This window comes from Balaenoptera ricei, chromosome 9 (genome assembly GCF_028023285.1).
Source record: "Balaenoptera ricei isolate mBalRic1 chromosome 9, mBalRic1.hap2, whole genome shotgun sequence".
NCBI classification, from domain to species: Eukaryota; Metazoa; Chordata; class Mammalia; order Artiodactyla; family Balaenopteridae; genus Balaenoptera; species Balaenoptera ricei.
The window spans coordinates 1408002-1427440 of record NC_082647.1 but is presented as its reverse complement, the minus strand read 5'-3'; the positions used below and the strand labels follow the sequence as shown (position 1 = coordinate 1427440).

General features: G+C 45.1%; 1 protein-coding gene across 3 annotated transcripts in view; it reads left to right on the top strand.

The window, feature by feature from the left end:
* UBE3C (ubiquitin protein ligase E3C) overlaps positions 1–19439 on the top strand; it is a 118799-nt gene that overhangs the window by 76239 nt on the left and 23121 nt on the right. For all 3 annotated transcript variants that reach the window (XM_059932938.1, XM_059932937.1, XM_059932939.1), the window contains exons 18-19: positions 1713–1960; positions 19189–19401. In XM_059932938.1, coding sequence (XP_059788921.1) covers positions 1713–1960; positions 19189–19401 — 461 coding nt within the window. The remainder of the gene's footprint in view (positions 1–1712; positions 1961–19188; positions 19402–19439) is intronic.

Below are 19439 nucleotides of genomic sequence, written 5' to 3'. Positions count from 1 at the left end.
TTTCTGCATTTTACCTAGGCCTTAAGAGTGAACATATTTGGTAATTGTATTGATCAAAATAGATGCAAATAACATTGTTTGTGGAATTTAATCATCAGTGAAAAGCATGTTCTTCGTTTAAGTGTAGTTAAATTTTAAAAATAAAAGAATGTGTTTTAGTAGAAAAGAACCTATGCTTTGTAGGTAATAGACATGTTTTAAAATTACAGCACTACCCTTTACAATATTAGCTGTATGTCCTTGGGTAAATCATTCAACCTTCCCTGTCCTTGGGTTTCTCACACGAGAATGGGGACATTCTTAACCCAGAGGTTGTTAAAGGGTTGGAAGTGATTAACGTGTGTGAAATTCCTGGCGCGAGTTCTGCCAGCTCGGGGTAGACGTCAGCGGTGGTTATTCCCTCACAAGCACGAGCGCAAGAGGGCGCTGCCGCCGCCTCTGGTTGGGTTTGTTTACCCCTGAGGGAGGTGTGGGCACTGCACTGCCCTAGAGGAGAGCTCGCCGGGCGCAGCTTTTGTCCCTGTGGCAGGATGGGTGGGCGGCCCTCTCCTGTGCAGGCGCCGTGGGCCTCAGTCCACACGTTAAACTGTCGGCCCTGTTTGAAGTGTAGTATAGAATATTCACACCCCAGGTCCTGTGACCTCAGTACTGACACTCGCACATCACAGTGCTGGGGTTCAGCTGAACCGACATTCTGCTAAACCCCTTCCTGGGGTGTTTTCTAGAGCTCATCTGTCCCCTGAGATGCTTTGGGTCAGATACGTGTGGGCGACTGCAGGCTGCCGGAAAGACAGCTGCAGCGCGGACGCGGGTGCAGCTCTGCGACCTGGGTTCAGTTTCCCTCCACCTGCGGCTCTTGACGTGCAGAACACCTGAAGGACGTTGGTGGGCAACGATGAGGGACGTGTCAGTGACTTTGTCAGACCTGTTCCCTGACTAAGCCAGGGAGCCCCTGGTTTTGACTTGTGGTGGAATCACGTCTACTGGCCCGTATTTGGGGCCTGTGCCCTGAAGCCTGTGTCGGAGGCTATTGTATTCATTGCAAGTGAGTCTGGGGCCTGGCGTCCCTGCTTTTGCAGTGTTGTCCTTATGAGGACCTGTGTGGAAATGCCCCTCACATGTCAGGCAGACTTAAGCAACTTAAAAATTGCATATTGTGGCACATTATGTAACCAAAAATTTCCCCCATTTTTCAGCCAAACATCGTTTTAACTGATGTAGATTCTGGTGTTCTGACTCTCGTGTCCTTCGCCTCTTTCAAAAGGTCTTTGTAATGTTAACTTCATTGACATCTGCTTTGTTCATTTATCTTTTTGCCTTTCTTGGTAATAGTTTTAATACTGTTCCAGTATTATCCTTAGGTCCTCCATTCCATTCCCCTTCTCCTGGTATTTGAGTTTGTTACATCCTTTAGCATATGTGGGATAACTGTATTTTCTGCTAAACACACCTCCCCCCGCCTCACTCCATTCTTAATCTGTCAATATCAGCGCAAAGGAACGTCTCTCGTCTTCCCATTGTAGGCTCTGAGGGAAATACTGGTCAGTCTGTCTCATTGTCTCTTTTTAATGTTGATTTTTTTTTTTTTAAGTCTTGCATTAAAATATTTTTAATATTCTTGCTCCCCTTACCTAATTTCCTATAATACCAGCTTATTTTATTGCTTTTTAAAAAAATATTTTCTCCTTGCCCCATCCCCCCTCTTTTAACAGAGCCTGATTTGAAAAAGCGGATCCGTGTGCACTTACTCAATGCACATGGCCTGGACGAAGCTGGCATTGACGGTGGTGGTATTTTCAGAGAGTTTCTAAATGAACTACTGAAGTCGGGGTTTAACCCCAACCAGGGCTTCTTTAAGACCACTAACGAAGGGCTGCTGTACCCCAACCCAGCTGCCCAGATGCTTGTGGGGGAGTCCTTTGCCAGACATTACTACTTCCTGGGCAGGATGCTTGGAAAGGTAAAGTAAACTTTATGTCAAAACGGATCTCAGACCACGGGGTGTGGAAATTCGGTGCTTCTGTGTGGTTACCGTCTGTTTCATTGAAGATCTTTATTCAGGATTGTTAAGTAATTTTGATGAACCCCTGAATCGTGTTTTCTTACATAATAACTGCTTTATAGCATTATACATTTCATACACAGTTACGTACATTAAAAAATTATTGATATAGTGTAGAAAACATGGGGATCATGATATAAAATTCTGTCTATACAGATAAAATTCTGTTTATCTGCTAGCATAGGTATGAGTACTGTAAATATTTTGTCTTTTTACAGTTGCTCTTGTTGATAATCAGTGTTAAAAGTGATTCTTTTAAGATTCTATAAAATTTTCAAAGTGCTGTGAGATGGAAGGCCATAGTTATTCAGTGTAGTTTAAGTGTTATATATGTTGTATGCAGATTCTTGAAAATTGGCCACTTAAGGATATTACGGTAATGCTGTAGTAACCAGAATGTTACACCTGATGGTATACACCATCTATACAAACACACCTTACCCTTTATTGTAAATGAAAGGAAAATTTAGTTATATAACGTAGTGGAAACTCCCTAGTTAATGGTGAAACTGTCAAAGCACACCTTCCCATTAAAGTCAGGAACAGGACGAAGGTACCCACTGAGGCCAGTCCCACTTATTGTTGAACTAGAGCAGTGCTGGCCTTAGACTGTTCAGGCTGCTGTAACAAGATCCCACAGACTGGGTGGCTTACAGACAACAGAAATTGACTTCTCACAGTTCTGGAGCCTGGCGTCTGAGATCAGGGCGCCGCATGGTTTTATCTGGTGGAGGCCCCCTTCCTGGTTCAGAGCTGGTGCCTGCTCCCTGGGTCTTCACATGGCGGAAGGGGGCGAGGGAGCTCCGTGGGGCTTCTTTGCAAGGGCTCTAATCCCATTCACACAGGCTCCACTAACCCTCGTGCCCTAAGCACCGGGGGCCCCACCTCCTGACGCCGTCACAGTGTGTGTGGGGTTTGGGGGAAACGCAGACGTTCAGACCGTGGCATAGCTTGTGGGCTGCCACAGGGGGGGGCGCAGGAGGTGGGGCTCCAGTTACGTTGGGAGGGGCTCTTCCCCACAGCTCGGGTCCAGTCCCCCAAGAAAGGGATTCTTCTTTTTTTTCTTTTTAATTGATTACTAGCATTTTACGTTAGGGAAATGTTTACATACAAGGTTATTTTGTTTGCTTCTTTGCATTTAAATAGTGTTGATGATTACTAATCCTAACAGGATGTGGCTGGCAAGTGTCCCACTAAAATCAGTAATTGAAACTTACGCCCAGCTGCTGCAAGTGAGGCGGAAAATCATCTGGTTATTCCCGTAGGAAATTGAAAATGAATGATTCTTGGTTTTTGAATGAATGAATGAATTCATTCCACCAGTCGTAACTTACAGAGCATGGTGCGTTTGGGGACGTGTGCAAGGATTCCCCGGTACTCAGACTAACTACCAAGTACTCACGGTCATGACAGACAAAAAGTTTTACCCCAGGTCCACCGTCTGAGTCAGCGGCCCATTGCAGCGTCTGGCGGGTGGAGGTGGGAGGACCGTGCGGGTGCTGCGGTCCAGCCTCGGGCCTCCTGGCCGGCCCGCCTTGTCAGAGTGAGGAGACGTCTTCTGCCCCCTTCCTGGCTCCCAGCACCCACTTCTGCCAGGCACCCGGGCCCAGTTCAGAAGATCCCCTCCTCAAGTTAGTTCCCGTTTCTCTTCGTACTGGGATGTTTCTTGCAGTGTAGAAGAAAGAGGTAACTTCTCCCGGTTCTGTGAAGTATCGTGCATGGTGCACACACTGTGGCCACTGACTGCTGAGGTTGATAATAAGTGAAGTTCATGCTTTATGTTGCCCAAGAACCTGGGTGTGTTGTTATACAGATAGGTAAACATTGTTCATGGTATTTTGGGGAAATTTGTTAGGGTTTTTGGATCATCTAGGAATGCATTTTTATTTCCACTGTTTGAAACAGTAGAATAGGAACGCCTGATATTTAATATTTACTATCCAACACATTTTTAGAGACGGGCTAGATTATAACACAAGGATTGTAATCAGTACGGCTTCTGAAAGTCAAAGGAGTGACCAGAGGTGACAATCTGAAACTAAGGGCAGCAAACTACAGCCCCTGAGCAAGTCTACCCACCTATTTTACTGTTTGTTTTCTTTTTTTTTTTAAAAAAGGCTTTACTGGAAGGTCATTTCCATATTGTCTGTGGCTGCTTTCCCCGGGGGCAGAGCTGAGCGGGCAGAGCTGAGCGGGCAGAGCTGAGCGGGCAGAGCTGAGCGGGCAGAGCTGAGCGGTGCTGAAGTATGTGCTGCTGGGCCCTTTCCGGGACACGTTTGCCAGCCCTGCCGTGGAACCCGCCGGCAGCCAGACCATAAAGGGCCGGCGTGTCCCATGATGAAAAGTTGGCTCTTCATCCTGTGGGTCGTGCAGAATCACTGTGTTCAGCAAATGGCTGAGGTGACAGACTTAGTGCATTTTTAGGGAGACCCTGTGGAACCCATGCGGAGAATGGCTTTCAGAGACGAGGACAGCAATCCGGTCCTGAGTGATGGTGCCCTGATTACCTAGCGTCATACTGTGAGGTCAGGTCAGCTGAGAACTGAAACGTGACCACTGGATTTATCAGCAAGTTTTTGTTTTCTGGGTGTTTTTTTCTTGTAACGTTTTATTGAGATAGAATTCTCAAACCATGCAATTCACCCATCTAAAAAGTACAATTCAGCGGTTTCGGTGCATTCACAGATTTGTACGACCGTCACTACAGATTTAGAACATTTTCATCACCTGTATCCATTAACAGTCACTTCTCCCTTCCCACCCCCAAGACCTAGGCAAACACTAATCTACTTTTTGTTTCTTATTCTACTATTAATTAATCTATTAAGGTACCGTTTGTCTCTTATTTGTGTCCTTATTCTGCACATTTCCTATAAATTGAATCATAAAATATGTGGCCTTTTGTGATTGGCTTCTGTCACTTAGCATGTTTTCAAGGATCACTCAAGTTGTGCCATGTGTCAGTACTTCATTCCTTTTATTGCCAATTAATATTCTGTTGTAGGATAACCACATTTATGTAACCATCCCTCGGCTGGTGGACATGAGGGTAGTCGTTCGTGATGTTTTTAGTGGGGTGGCCTGATAGAAATGAGTTTGCTTCGGGGTGAGGTAAAGGAAATGGAAGGTTTACAGATGGAAAGAGTGTCGGTCGCCTTTTCAGCTGACTTGGCTCCCAAGGGAAGGAGAGAGAAGATCTCTAGAGAAAGAACAAGTTCCAGAGAAGAATGGGTGGATGGTTTGGTTGGTGTTCAAAGATAGGGTAGCAATCTTCGGTGAAGTGTCCATGGATAAAGAACCAGACCGGGGGGTGGCCTGGGATCCTGGGAGAGACACAGCAAAGAACCGATGAGCAGGTGTGACCCAGAGCTGCACCCTCTGCAGGAACTTGCCGCGATGGTGCACATGTTGTCCGGCTGCCCTGGGGCTGGTGCAGGGAATCTCCTTGTGATGTCGTCGTTCTCATCAGCTTGGGCGTCAGCAGCCGCTGTGGCTCGTGGCTGCGGCGTTGAGCAGCCCTGGGGCCGGTGGAGGGCCAGGGGCCATCTCTGCTAGACGAGGCGAGAGGGGGCGGCCACTGGTGAACGCCCGGCTGACGCAGGGCTGCGCTGTGGTGTCTGGAGAGACTGCAGAGTGAGCACGTGGGGAGGAGGGCCCGAGGAGGTGGGGTCTCAGTAGGGAAGAAAGCGTACCGAGGAGGAGGGGTGAGCAATGTGCTGAAGGCAGCTGGGAGGTGAGGAAGGTGGGGCTACGAGGGGCGCAGCTCTGCTCAGGGCGGGGACACTGAGCCAGTGGCAGGCTGAGTGCAAGCCACGCTCGGAGCTCTGTGTCCAGGGGTGATTACTCAGCAGCTTTACCGTCTTTGAATAAGTAATTAAGAAACTAATGTTGCTACGTAATTATTTTCTATAAAAATTAATCAGAACTATAATCATTTTCAACTTTACAATTAAATTCCTTTATTTGTAGTTCTGTTCTCTGTGGTACGTATTATACTAAACAGACCTTCCCTTGAAGCTTAGTGTATGGAGTTGCCCATTTGAGAAGCTGCTTAATTAAAAATTGATGCCTGCACAGCAGATGATGCTCTTGTGACTTATTTTGAAGTAACACTTTTTTTGAAGTACGATTCACATTCCATAAAATTCAGCCTTTTAAAGAGTACAGTTCAGTGGTTGTTAGTGTATTCACTGAGTTGTGCAGCCATGTGCACTATAATTTCAGAACAGATCCTGAAAAAGGGAACCCCATGTTCATCAGCAGTTGTTCCAGCGTTCTGCTCCAGGCCCGTCAGCCCTGGGCTACCACCAACCCACTTCCTGTCTCTGTGATCTGCGTGTTCTGGACATTTCTTATAAAGGGAATCACACAATATGTGGCCTTTTGTGACTGATTTCTTTGCCTCAGCGTAATGTTTTCAAGGTTCCTCCATGTTGTAGCATATATCAGTACTTCATTCCTTCTTTGTCTGAATAATGTTCCATCCTGTGACTATGTACCGCAGCTTATCAGTTCGTCATGTGATGGATTGTTGGGTTGTTTCCACTATTGGCTATTATGAGTAATGCTGCTGTGGACATTCGTGGACAGGACATTTTCATTTCTCTTACCAAGAAATACATACCTAGGAGTGGAAGTGTTGGGTCATATGGTGACTATATCAAAGTGTCCGCACCCTTTTACAATCCCACCAGCAATGTATGCGAGTTCCATTTTCTCCACATCTTTGCCAACACTTAACTATTGTCTGTCTTTTTTGTAACAACCGTCCCGGTGGGTGTGAAGTGGTGTGTCATTATGGTTTTGATTTGCATTTTCCTGATGATTAATGATGTTGAACATCTTTTCGTGTGCTTCTTGTCTTCTGTGGAGAAATGTCTATTCAGGTCCATTGCCCATTTCTTAAATTGAGTTGTTTGCCTTTTATTAAGTCGTTTATATATTCTAGTTTCAAGTCCCTTATCAGGTATGTGGTCTGCGAATATTATCTCCTTTTCTTTGGGTTGTCTTTCATTTTCTTGATGTTCTCCTTAGAAGCACGAAAGTTTTAAATTTTGTTTTTCTTCTGTTGCCTTATCTAAGAAACCATTGTCTAATCCAGGGTCACAAAAATATATACCTGAATGTTCTTCTAAGAGTTTTGTAGTTTTAGCTCTTACATTTATGTCTTTGATTCTTTTTTTTTTTTAACATCTTTATTGGAGTATAATTGCTTTACAATGGTGTGTTAGTTTCTGCTTTATAACAAAGTGAGTCAGTTATACATATACACATGTTCCCATATCTCTTCCCTCTTGCGTCTCCCTCCCTCCCACCCTCCCTGTCCCACCCCTCTAGGTGGTCACAAAGCACTGAGCTGATCTCCCTGTGCTATGCGGCTGCTTCCCACTAGCTATCTGTTTTACGTTTGGTAGTGTACATATGTCCATGCCACTCTCTCTGATTCATTTTGAGTTTATTTCTGTAGATGGTGTGAGTTAGGAGGTTCCTCTGTATTCTTTTGTGTATGGATGTCCAGCTGTCCCAAGCACCATTTGTTGAAAAGACTGTCCTGGCACTCTTGTTGAGAGTCAGTTGACCACAAATGTAAGGGTTTATTTCTGAACTCTTGATGCTATTTAATTGATCTCTATGTCTAGCCTTATGCCAGTGTGACACTGTTTTGATTACTGTAGCTCTGTAGTAAGTTTTGTGTTGTGTGTGTGTGTGTGTTTGTTAATGACAAATGGTAATGGAACCCCAGGCCTAACAAAGCAGAGGGGTAGTGAGAATCAGTATGTCCTGGATATAAAAATCATGCTCCTTTATTTGTATCTCTTTGAGATGCATCATTATAGGCCCAGTTATTATTTATTTGTTCAGATTCCAAATGTTGCTATTTTAATAATACAGATTTTAAGTGTTCTTCAGCTTTAGTAATGGGCTTCAACTTGACCTCACCATTTTAACAGTATGTTTTCTTCAGGCTCCCCTTATTTCAGTGACAAATTTCAGGCATTGACCTGATGTTAGATTCCTTAGCATAAATTTCAAACAGATCATTTTCTCACCTTAATTCATTTTAAGGCATAATGTATCTCTCCCACCTGGAGCCGTGTGCTGTCCTTGGCGTCAGTTCTCAGGGAGATAGTATCTCTCCCTGTCAGTGGTCCCTTTCAACTCAGTCTCAGCTCCCTCCCAAGGATGTGAGTTTCATAACTCATTGCACGAAAATCTTTGAAAGGATGTGCTATCGTTCTTTCTGTGAAGATGAGCCTTTACTTTGATAGCCTAACCTGAAACACTCCCTAGATTCAGTGGTTCTTATACAGTGCAGTGACAGACAACAGAGTAATTTTATTTGCATAAATTAAATCTTATTACAGTTCTATATTATTTTTCCTTCCTGAATGTATGAATTGTCCAATCTTGATTAATGTAGAGGCAGGATAAGTACTAGGTGATCCTGGCTCGCGGAAGCTTTCTGGCTCACTGGTAGCTCTGTGCGTCCCTGGTCAGTGACGTGCTGCTCGCATCAAGAATTGTCCTGACGACACAGTCTTGGAAAGTGCTGTAGATTCAGAGGGGATAACAGATCGCTCTTACTGCTGTACTCTGGAATATGTTACCTCTTTATTTTCTTTTTTTTAATTTTATTTATTTTCTTTTTGGCTGCATTGGGTCTCTGTTGCTGCACGCAGGCTTTTCTCTAGTAGCGGCGAGCAGGGGCTGCTCTTTGTTGTGCGCAGGCTTCTCATCGCGGTGGCTTCTCTTGTTGCAGAGCACGGGCTCTAGGCACGCGGGCTTCAGTAGTTGTGGCTCGCGGGCTCTAGAGCGCGGGCTCAGTAGTTGTGGCGCACGGGCTTAGTTGCTCCGCGGCATGTGGGATCTTCCCGGACCAGGGCTCGAACCCGTGTCCCCTGCATTGGCAGGTGGATGAATAACCACTGCGCCACCAGGGAAGCCCTGGAATATGTTACCTCTTTAAACCAGATTCCAGGGAGAAAAGTTTGGCATCTAAACCTTTCTCCTAAAAATGAAGTTTGTATAAATTCTGTCTCAAAGCTCTTTAAAATAATGAAGTTTAGACAAAACCAGTAACAAAACTATAGTTATTTGAGGATGGTACTTAATTTAGTTCCTCACTTTAAGGATTTTATTCATATAATTTTCTGCATGGAAATTCCTAAGGGAGCAGTAATTTCTAAAACATATCTGATCACAAATGGTTAAACTTTGTACCAACATGTTAAAAATTGTCCAGATCTAAGTGAGTGTAATAGTATAGCACTAATAGTGTGGTATCTGAACATTAAATCTTTAAGAGAAGAAAATTGTATATTGATTGATTATGATATTTATTGGGTCATAATGTATTTAAATTTTCTTTAATGCATATGTTAGTGATTGTTTACTGTGATGAAGTGCAAAGAGGTCTTCAAGAGCGCTCCTACATAGGAAGAATTACCTCATGTCACTGGTCACTTCTCCATTAAAAGTTCCATTAGCAGATGATTCCTACTTTGGTGTGGGTTGTGATTGCATTTTATCGCCTGTAAATCAGGCTCTAGACAGGGAATAAATAAACAGCTCAAGGATGTGGTAATGTCATCTTGAACTTTTTTTTTTTTGTAACAGTTAGAAGCACCTACGTCCATTTAAGCCGATTAAGTTCAGAATATTTATTGAAGGAAATCTTTCATCATATTTGAATTCTATTTGGAACTAGCTCTTTTTTTCTTGCTTCAGAATATTGATTTAATTGAAACAGAATGCCTGTAAATCAAATTATTTGATAATATCTTGATCATATATTTCAAATTTTTAATTAGCAGATGGTGAAACTTCAGCATAGTTTATAATTTTGTATTGAGTAGAATTCAGCACTTATTGTATCATAGAGTATAATATTGGCAGTTAACAGTTTATCCTGAGATTTTTGAGAGCTGGGAGAATTTATTTTTCTGTTCATTAGAGTCCTTTTATAAAATGCTCACAGAATTTGCAGAGGCTTTAAAACTGTTGATTGAGGTGAATAGTAGTAATATAAGTTACTTTGGTCCTTAAATGGCAAAGCTTTTTATAATATCTTTTATAATATCTTGTTTTGAACTCTCAGACTCATTAAGGGTCAGTGTAGGTGAGCTTCCTCATCTGATTGTCATCAGACTAAGTGCTCTGAGCTCTAAAGTTAATATATCTTTCCCTTAGATGTTCTTAAACGTAACATTCAGTAAATAGTTGAGCTTTCTGTGCTTAGCACAGGTCTTCCAAACAATGTTAAGACTTTTTTTACTTTGATATCAGCAAATTTCAGAAGCAAGCTTTCTCTGAATCTCCCAGTTAACCACAGTGGACGATTCATCATGAGTTTGCTCTTGTTGACCTTCAACTTCTTTGGGAAACAGAAAAATCAAAGATCATAATTTATAAATATGTACAATTTATAATTTACGAATGATTATTTTATTTGAACCTTATCCCTTCTGAGAATTGTACCTGCTTTTATAGCATTCTAATCACAATTTGTATTCTTTTCCATTAAAAACAAAGCACTCCCAAATCTGGAGATGATTCTTCTTGCTAGTTAAGGTCATCGTTTTCTATATAAGTTTATTTCTTCAAAATTAAACATGAAATTAAAATAGTTTACTGTACAGTAAAAATGGCAGGTGTATTCCAGAATTCAGTTGATTCCAGTACCAAAAATATTATTGTAGTTTTAGCCATTCTGAGATACTCACCAAAATTCTTTCTGCTCCCACATAAAGTAGATCTTGCTTACTATTGAGATATCCCTTCTCATATTTTTTAAGCACTCCCAAACACTAGTTTAACATGGGTCAGTATTAACACTGGGGCCATTTTCCTTTTTCTAAGCCATGTTAGATTCTCACCAGGAAAATTAGGAACACAGACTCTTGCTGGTGCTGCGTAAAGTGAATTGCATGTCTTTCCCTGCCTTTATTTGTGCAATAAGGGCAATAATTATCTAAAAATAAAATCGGCCCATTTAAATCCTTCTAAACACTTAAAATGAGTAAATTTCCTTTATGAAAAGGTAGCCAAGTGAAGATGTATATTGCTACTCTTGTTTCTAGAATTGGGATAACTTTGTTTGGGAGATAGCAGTAGGTTGTTGCTCTCCTCCGTGAATGAGACAGACCAGGCTGGGAGTCCTGGTTCCAGCAGCGGGGATCTGAGCAGAGGAATGATAGCATATGAGTTATGTTTAACAGGCCTCCTGGCCTCTGCTGTTAGAAGTAGCCCAGGGCTTCCCTGGTGGCGCGGTGGTTAAGAATCCACCTGCCATTGCAGGGGACACGGGTTCAAGCCCTGGTTCAGGAAGATCCCACATGCCGCGGAGCAACTAAGCCCGTGCGCCACAACTACTGAGCCTGTGCTCTAGAGCCCGCGAGCCACAACTACTGAGCCCACACGCCACAACTACTGAAGCCGCGTGCCTAGAGCCCGTGCTCTGCAACAAGAGAAGCCACCTCAATGAGAAGCCCGCGCACCGCAACAAAGAGTAGCCCCCGCTCACCGCAACTAGAGAAAGCCCATGCACAGCAACAAAGACCCAACACAGCCAAAAATAAATAAGTAAGTAAATAAATAAAAGGAAGTAGCCCAAGTGGCAGCAGGAACCCAAGGACTGGGTGATGTCACCCAGGAGTGGGTGTGGCTACAGAAAAGGCCTTTCCAAGATTTAGAGTTCAGGGAGTGAAGGAGAATTTAGCAACACACGTTCTGAAGAAGCAGCTGGAAAGGTCAGGAGAAAACCAGGAAAGTGTTCTTTTGGAAGGGTTTATCTGGAAGCCAAATGAAGACTGTTTGAAGGGAGAGAGAATGACAGTTCGGGTCAGATGCTACCCGTAGGTCAGATAGATAAGGACTGAGAGGTGACCATTTCTGTCAGCAGTGTGGGCAAGCAGCTTTCCTGGAGTGGTGGAGGCCAAAGCCTCCGCACACGGGTCGAGAAAACGGAAGCGGTGTCTTCCAGAAGTACCTACCTTATGGTGTCCTGGAGCCTGTATCCCTACAGAAATAGTGCGTATATTTGGCAAAACACGCGAGCTGGAGTGTTTCTAGCAGCGCGATACTGCACAGCCCAAACTGCAACCCGCAGGGGCCCGAGGGCCTGCCGGCCGCGCTCGGAAGGTCGCGGAGGTCGAGGGGCGTCTTCGCGGGGATGGGTGGCAGCCGGGCCACCAGGGTCGCCGGCCAGGCGGGTGCCTGCGTGCTGTTGCCCTGGGGGGGCGCTTTCCACTGGGGGAGCTGGGCTGCAGCCTGTCCCACGGCTGGGGAGGGGCTGGGGAGGGGGGCCGGCGGGCAGCGACCCCCAGTCTTCTAAGGGGTGGCTGCCGGAGGGAGACGTGAGCAGTGGCTTCAAGGGACAGGGGCTGGTGAGCCGTGTCTCTGGGAAGGAGGCAGAGCTGCTGCCCTGGCGGCGGGGAGGGAGGGAGGGAGGGTCGGCACTCTGGAGCAAGGCTGAGCTGGCAGGGCTCGTGGGCGGCGGTGCACAGCCTGGTGCCCAGACGGGCGCGTCCCCGCTCGGGACGCCTAGGGACTCTGGGAGACGGAAAGCAGACCCTTGACTGCCCGGGGCTGGGGGTGTGAAATGTTCAAAAACCAGTCGTGGTGATGGTTGCGCAGCTCTGTGAATATCAGAACCACTGGATTGTTCGCTTTAAGTGGGTGAATTGTCCGGTACGTGAATTATATCTCAACACAGCTGTTACCAAAAAGTAGTGCTGTAATATGGTAGTTTGGGTAGAGTCTCAAGTGTCAGAGGGGTTAGGGGAGGGGGAGGTCAGTGTGAGGTGGCTTCGTGGGTGGGGCATGTCACAGACATCGTCACCCTCGTTAGCAAGGGTCCTCAGTACCTGGGGGTGACGCCTCCTACCCTTGAGGGACACCAGGATCCTCACAGTTCAAAAGTGTAATTAATATTTTATTATCTTGGTGGTGAAAGTAGAATTTTTAAACCTGCAAAGTGTTTTCTTTTAATTACGGAGAAAAGTTCTTGGTTGTATGGGTACCTTAACGAGTGTCTTTCCAGAAGCAGGAATATAACAGCTGCTCTAGAACTCCCAGATACTTACTTCTTTCTTTTCTTTTGACCGCGCCGTGTGGCATACGGGACTCTAGTTCCCCGACCAGGGATCGAACCCGTGCCTCCTGCAGTGGAAGCGCAGAGTCTTAACCGCTGGACCGCCGGGGAAGTCCCAGTATTTACTTCTTGTGGGTAGAAATGGGAGTGTGGGTTTTGTTACTTTGGCTGTGGAGACGCGAGTGCTTTATCGTCTGGAGACCTTCCGGTGGGCACAGTGGGAGGAGCAGAGCAGCCTCTGTGGAGCCTGAGCTGGGGGGGGGGGGCCTGGGGGGCAGCGGTCGCTGCACAGAGTCGCTGCCACACCGTGGTGGGTTTCTGGACGCGCAGTGAGGAAAACAGGATCGAGCAAGGAACTCTCACCCCCACCGTCTAGCACCCTCGCAGGGTTTCCGAAGTGAGAGAGCTGTTCTTGAAAATAAGGCTGTCAGACCCTCCGTGCGGGTTATCAATTGCCATGAACAAGTAAAAACCTCTCCTTCGCTTCCAGGGCTGGTGGGACACCTCGTCCCCCTGGGTGGCAATGGCGCAGGTGAGACCCGACACACAACGCGTGCCATGTCGCTGAGGGTCAGGCAGCGGTGTGGACAGAGGGGTACGGGAGTGAGCAGTGTGGAAGGGTTTGAAATGAATCCCCTACACGTAGTTTTGCATAACCTGAAATGTCTCAAAAGAGAATAAATGGTTTTTTGCAAACAAATTCATGGATGCAGAATTCCATCCTACAGATCAGCGGTCCCTAGCACACAGTTGGCACTTAATAAATCTGCTAAATGACTAGGCACTGTATGTTGTACGTAGACTTGCACTGAAGATCAGATGTGTTTCCTGCCCTGCAGGAGCTTATCATAAAAATCAATAGTAGCCCCAGAGACCATGTTTTTCAACTCTCAGTTATGAATTCTGAAGCATAGCTACTAAATTAAATAGCATACTGCTATCAGCTTACATCCTTATTTTACATACCTTTTATTTTTCAAACTCCGAGGCTAGCATGATCTGAAATAATTAAAATTATCCCCTTGCTCAATTAGAGTGGCTTTAAAACAAGACATCTCTGATATAGTTTTTAGATTAAGTTATAAATGTTCACTTTAGAACTACCTGAAGATTGATAGAGATGCATTTGAAAAGCATTATTTTTTTTATTGATTCTTAATGTAGTAAATTACTGAAGTTATTTGGCCGCAAACAGAAACGGCCTGAGATGCGGCTCACATTGACTCTCCTGGTAGGGCCATGATTTGCATTAATTGCATTGCGACTGCACTTACTTATATTAAAAGGCTTCTACCATAATTAATCCTTTTATTTCAAATCATTTTGGCACAATTTCTAGCTATAAACACTCATAAAAGACAGACAGTTGAAAAATGCGTTATAGGGTTTTTTTTCCATATACCTATTGCTATTTTTTCATGACAAGTAGTTATTGATATGCTTCTACGAACAAGTGTGGTGCAGCTGACTGAGAATTAAGGCCAGTATGAAAAACGCTAAGTGGATTATTTTGCATAAAAAATTGGCAGTTTTTGAAGTTGTATAATTAACCTGTGTTTAGAAAATACCTTGATTTATGCTTACATTTGTATCTCAGTTGCATACATTATGGAAATTTAATTTATAACCCATTTAGCTGATGCAATCATAGTTTTTAGTGCTATCATTTATTAGTGCTTGTATATTAAATGCTCTAAAGGTTTAAACCTGCCTCGTGTAAAAAATTATACCTATGCATTTACATTTTATGAGTCACAGTGGAATTTCTGTTTAAAATTCAGGTAGCTCTGATAGATTTAACAAACTTCACAGGTTTATTGTTACTAATGCAGAAATGGCAAACAATGACCTTATATATTGAACATCAGATGATTTACACTTTGAGTTTACTTTACAGTCCACTGTACAAATGAGGCTTTTCTTCCACACCTGGGATCAATCATGTCATCTTCTGCAGAATGCTCTCCTTGGCTTTGAAGGCATCATTCATTTAGAAGTAATGGGGTTTATAAGTGCTTCAGGTTAATAGTATTAGCCATTCTTAACTTGAAGCAAACCGTGGCTTCTCAAAACAGCTCTCTCTGTACATTATCAGTAGATGACTTAAGTGCCAGTTGCCATTTTATTACTCGTTCTCTAATTAAGAAGTCCTTTTATGCCATCTTTTCAAAATTAATTGGGTAATCATTAGTCTTCAAATCAAATAAAAGCACAGGGACATAACACTCCAGTTTCCCTGGCACAGAACATCTGTGGTCTTCACTGCAGGGAAGATGGGAGCCTGAACTCCTGAGACGCAGTGACCTCCCTCGGGAGTATGGTTCAAGGTGCCTGTCAGTAGCTTTCTGAACATAAGCCAGTGCACTCTGGATGTTTACTTCTGGGAGGATGTTTCATAGCTGTTTTCTAGTTTCCTCCAGTCACGTTAGTGGGTGAGAGTTTAAAATGTGGGTCTCAGGGGGTATCTGAGCTTTCTCTGGACGTTTAGGGGGAAAGGGGAAAGCGTGCATATGAGTGCGTAAGACTGGTGTGTTTAAGGGTCAGTGATTATAGACTGCCTCCCGAGTATGAGATAGAACAGCGGTCCCCAACGTTTTGGGCACTAGGGACCAGTTTCGTGGAAGACAGTTTTTCCACGGGGCGGCGGGGAGGAGGGTAGGGTTGAGGCAGTAATGCGAGCGATGGGGAGCAGCAGGTGAGGCTTCGCCCACCCCCCCCGCCCGCCACGCACCTACTGCTGCGGTACCAGTCCGCAGCCCGGGGCTGGGGGACCCCTGAGATAGAGGGTTCAGTCGTGCAGCAGTGCTGGAAGCTGTGACTACGGAAGGGTCCCTCCCACGGTGCGCAGTGGCACAAGGCTGCCATCTTTAACGTGGGGAAGGTGCGAGGGGCAGTGCCAGCTCACTCTGGCATTAGTTACGTCACACAGGTCTGTCTCACTAAACCCTGTGCTTAGCCTTTAGCGTGTGTGGGTGTGGCCAGGTGGGTGGCCTCTTGGAAGAGACTTCTGAAGTCAGTTTCATGGCTGAGTGGTCACCCCTTAGATTAAATTTTGCTTTATTTTAGTTGCATGCATAGCATCATAGCACTGAATCCTCAAACAGTGGTTTGAAAAAGATCTGAGTGTGTCACACGGCATAGCTGATGGTAGTGGTCGCTAAGGCAGAGTTAGTCCAGCCCTCACGCCCTGTCTGTCTGTCCTTCTGGGGTCACAGACTGCCCTGCAAACAGAGGAAGGTCCATGATCCCCTGTGCTCAAGGCGACGCTTCCAGCTCCGCATTTACCAAGCGAGGGACTGACACCCCTTCTCCCCTGAGAGCGGGGGTGACTACAGTCATGGGAGCTTCTCAGAGGATCCGTGTCTCTGCAGATTAGATGTATTCTAACAAAAATGGCCTTTGTGGGGGAAATCCAGACTTCCCCTTGACTTGCACATAAGAATCACTTTTACCTTACAGTCAGTTGGATTTTCCAGGGGGCCAAATGGAAATGCGGACACTGATGTTGCCTGCTTAGCAGAACGCCTGTTATGTAGCAAGCATTCAATAAGTGGTAACTATTATTTTCATTAGAACTTTTTTTTTTTTTTTTTTTTTTTTTATTTATTTATGGCTGTGTTGGGTCTTCGTTTCTGTGCGAGGGCTTTCTCTAGTTGCGGCAAGTGGGGGCCACTCTTCATCGCAGTGCGCGGGCCTCTCACTATCGCGGCCTCTCCTGTTGCGGAGCACAGGCTCCAGACGCGCAGGCTCAGTATTTGTGGCTCACGGGCCTAGTTGCTCCGTGGCATGTGGGATCTTCCCAGACCAGGGCACGAACCCGTGTCCCCTGCATTGGCAGGCAGATTCTCAACCACTGCGCCACCAGGGAAACCCTCATTAGAACATTTTTGACAAGAAAGATTTGTTGGGGCTTGTAAGTCATCTGCTACAATAAAATAATAACGCTTCTGAAAATTTTACAGCACATTTCTGATTCCTTGTTGCATTTTACAGCCTCAGGCCATAGGGATATTTATCATGCCAGGTGAACCCTGACATTATATTGGAAAACTTTATATAATTGTATTTCCTACCCTCTTTTGCTGGAGAATCTCTGGAGATTAATATAGTAATACTAACACTTAATGTAATCCAACACCACTGGTCATCAGGGAAATGTAATTTAAAACCACAATGAGATTCCCCCGTTGCACCAACCAGAATAACTAAACTTCAAGAGTGACAGTACTAATAACTGGTGAGAATGTAGACCAGTTAGAACCTTCCTACATTGCTGGTCACGACGAAAAGAAATTGTATTTTGGAAGACAGCACGTCAGTGTCTAATATAGTTAAACCTACCTCGTGTTCCAGTACTTCCACTATCACCCAACCTGCTCAAGTATATAATAAAGAGAAATCAGAGCACAGACCCGCAGAAAGGCAGGCCAGTGACTGATACAGCAGCTCTATGATCGTAGCCGAGACTGGAGACCACTCACATGTCCATCGTCGGGTGACTAGGTAGAGCTGTTAGCAGCAGTAACATAGGTGAATCTCAAAAACAGTAGGTTGTGGGGAGACAGATATAAAAGAACACAGACTATATAGCCCCAGTTATGAAGCTCCAGAACTGGCGAAACTTACCTGTGGTGGCAGTAGAGTGAGGGTTAGCCTGAGGGAGGGAGGGTGTTGACTGAGGGCTGAGGGGACGCGGGGTTTGGGGAGGGGTGTGAACGTTCTCTGTCGTGAGCTGAACGGTCGTTACACAGCTGGGAGCAAGTACTGGCACGTTGTACGTTTCACTTTATGTAAGTTATACCTTAATATGAATAGTTGCAAAAATCATTACACATTGCCATCCTTAGACGTAAAGGTAGACAGTAACTTACAGTGAAAACACTGATCTGGGCATCAGGCAATCTGGGTTTTGACACCAGTTTTGCTGCCTACTAACTCAATATCTGGACAAATCTCCAGAGTTCTAAGGCCCAATTTCTTCATTTTACAATATGTGTTGGCAAACTACAGCCTGTGGGCCTATAGCCTGCCACCTATTTTTGTATGGTCACCGAGCTAAAAATACTTTTTTCCCCTCCCATTTGATGGTTGAAAAAAAATCTAAAGAAGAATAATATTTCTTGACATTGGAAATTACATGAAACCCAACTTTGGCACATAGCTGCCCTCATTCCTTCACACATTGTGCTACAAAGGCAGAGTGGAAGGTTGGCCACTGAGGTGGTCTGGCCTGCTATTGTGGGTAGAATTGTGACCCCCAAAAAGATACGCTCAAGTCCTAATATCCTGTACCTGTGATGCGACATTCGGAAAGATGAGTCTTTGCATATGTAGTCAAGCTCAGGTGAGGTCATATTGGGTAGAGTGGGTCCCAGAATCCAGTGACTGGCGTCTTCATAAGAGAAAGGAGAGGGAGATTCGGACACAGAGAGCAAACACACACAAGGGGAGAGCAGCACGTCCAGAGGCAGAGGCTGGAGGGGCACAGCAACAGGCCAGGGCCCAGCAAGGTGCCGGCAACACCGGAGCTGGAAGAGGCAGGAAGGACCCTCCCCTAGCGCCTGCCCAGAGAGCGTGGCCCTGCTGCCACCTTGATTTCAGGCCTTCAGACTGGGAGACAGTAAGTTTCTGTTGTTTGAAGCCACCCAGTCTGTGGTGCTTTGTTACAGCAGCCCTAGGAGACCGATACACCTGCAAAACACTTCACGGAAAGCACCTGGCAGGCTCTTGTAGCATGAAGGCTGTGGCTCTTAAAAATCCCCATTGGCATTTCAGCCCTAAAATTCTTTGGTAGTCTGTTCTAGAAGTTTCTACATAGTGAATGTATGCATTGAATGCTTGAACTGTGGCCTGGCACGTGGTAAACGCTCACCAAATACTAGCTTCCACCGTCCTCCTCCTCCTCATGGAGAAGTGGCTGCTATCTTAGGATTCTGTTAAATATCAAATTGGACATACATTTTCTTATTTTTAGAAAGTATGAAAGAAGAGTTCCTGTGAAATGCTGATCAGTGGTCTCTGTTCTCATTTGAAGGCTCTCTATGAAAATATGCTGGTGGAACTGCCCTTTGCTGGCTTTTTCCTGTCCAAGCTGCTTGGAACCAGTGCGGACGTGGACATCCACCACCTGGCTTCCTTGGACCCCGAAGTGTATAAGAACTTGCTTTTTCTCAAGAGCTACGAAGGTGACGTGGAGGAGCTGGGGCTGAACTTCACTGTGGTGAACAACGACCTCGGAGAGGCACAGGTGAGTCGGGGCTCTGGTGTGCAGAGACGTTTGCGTTC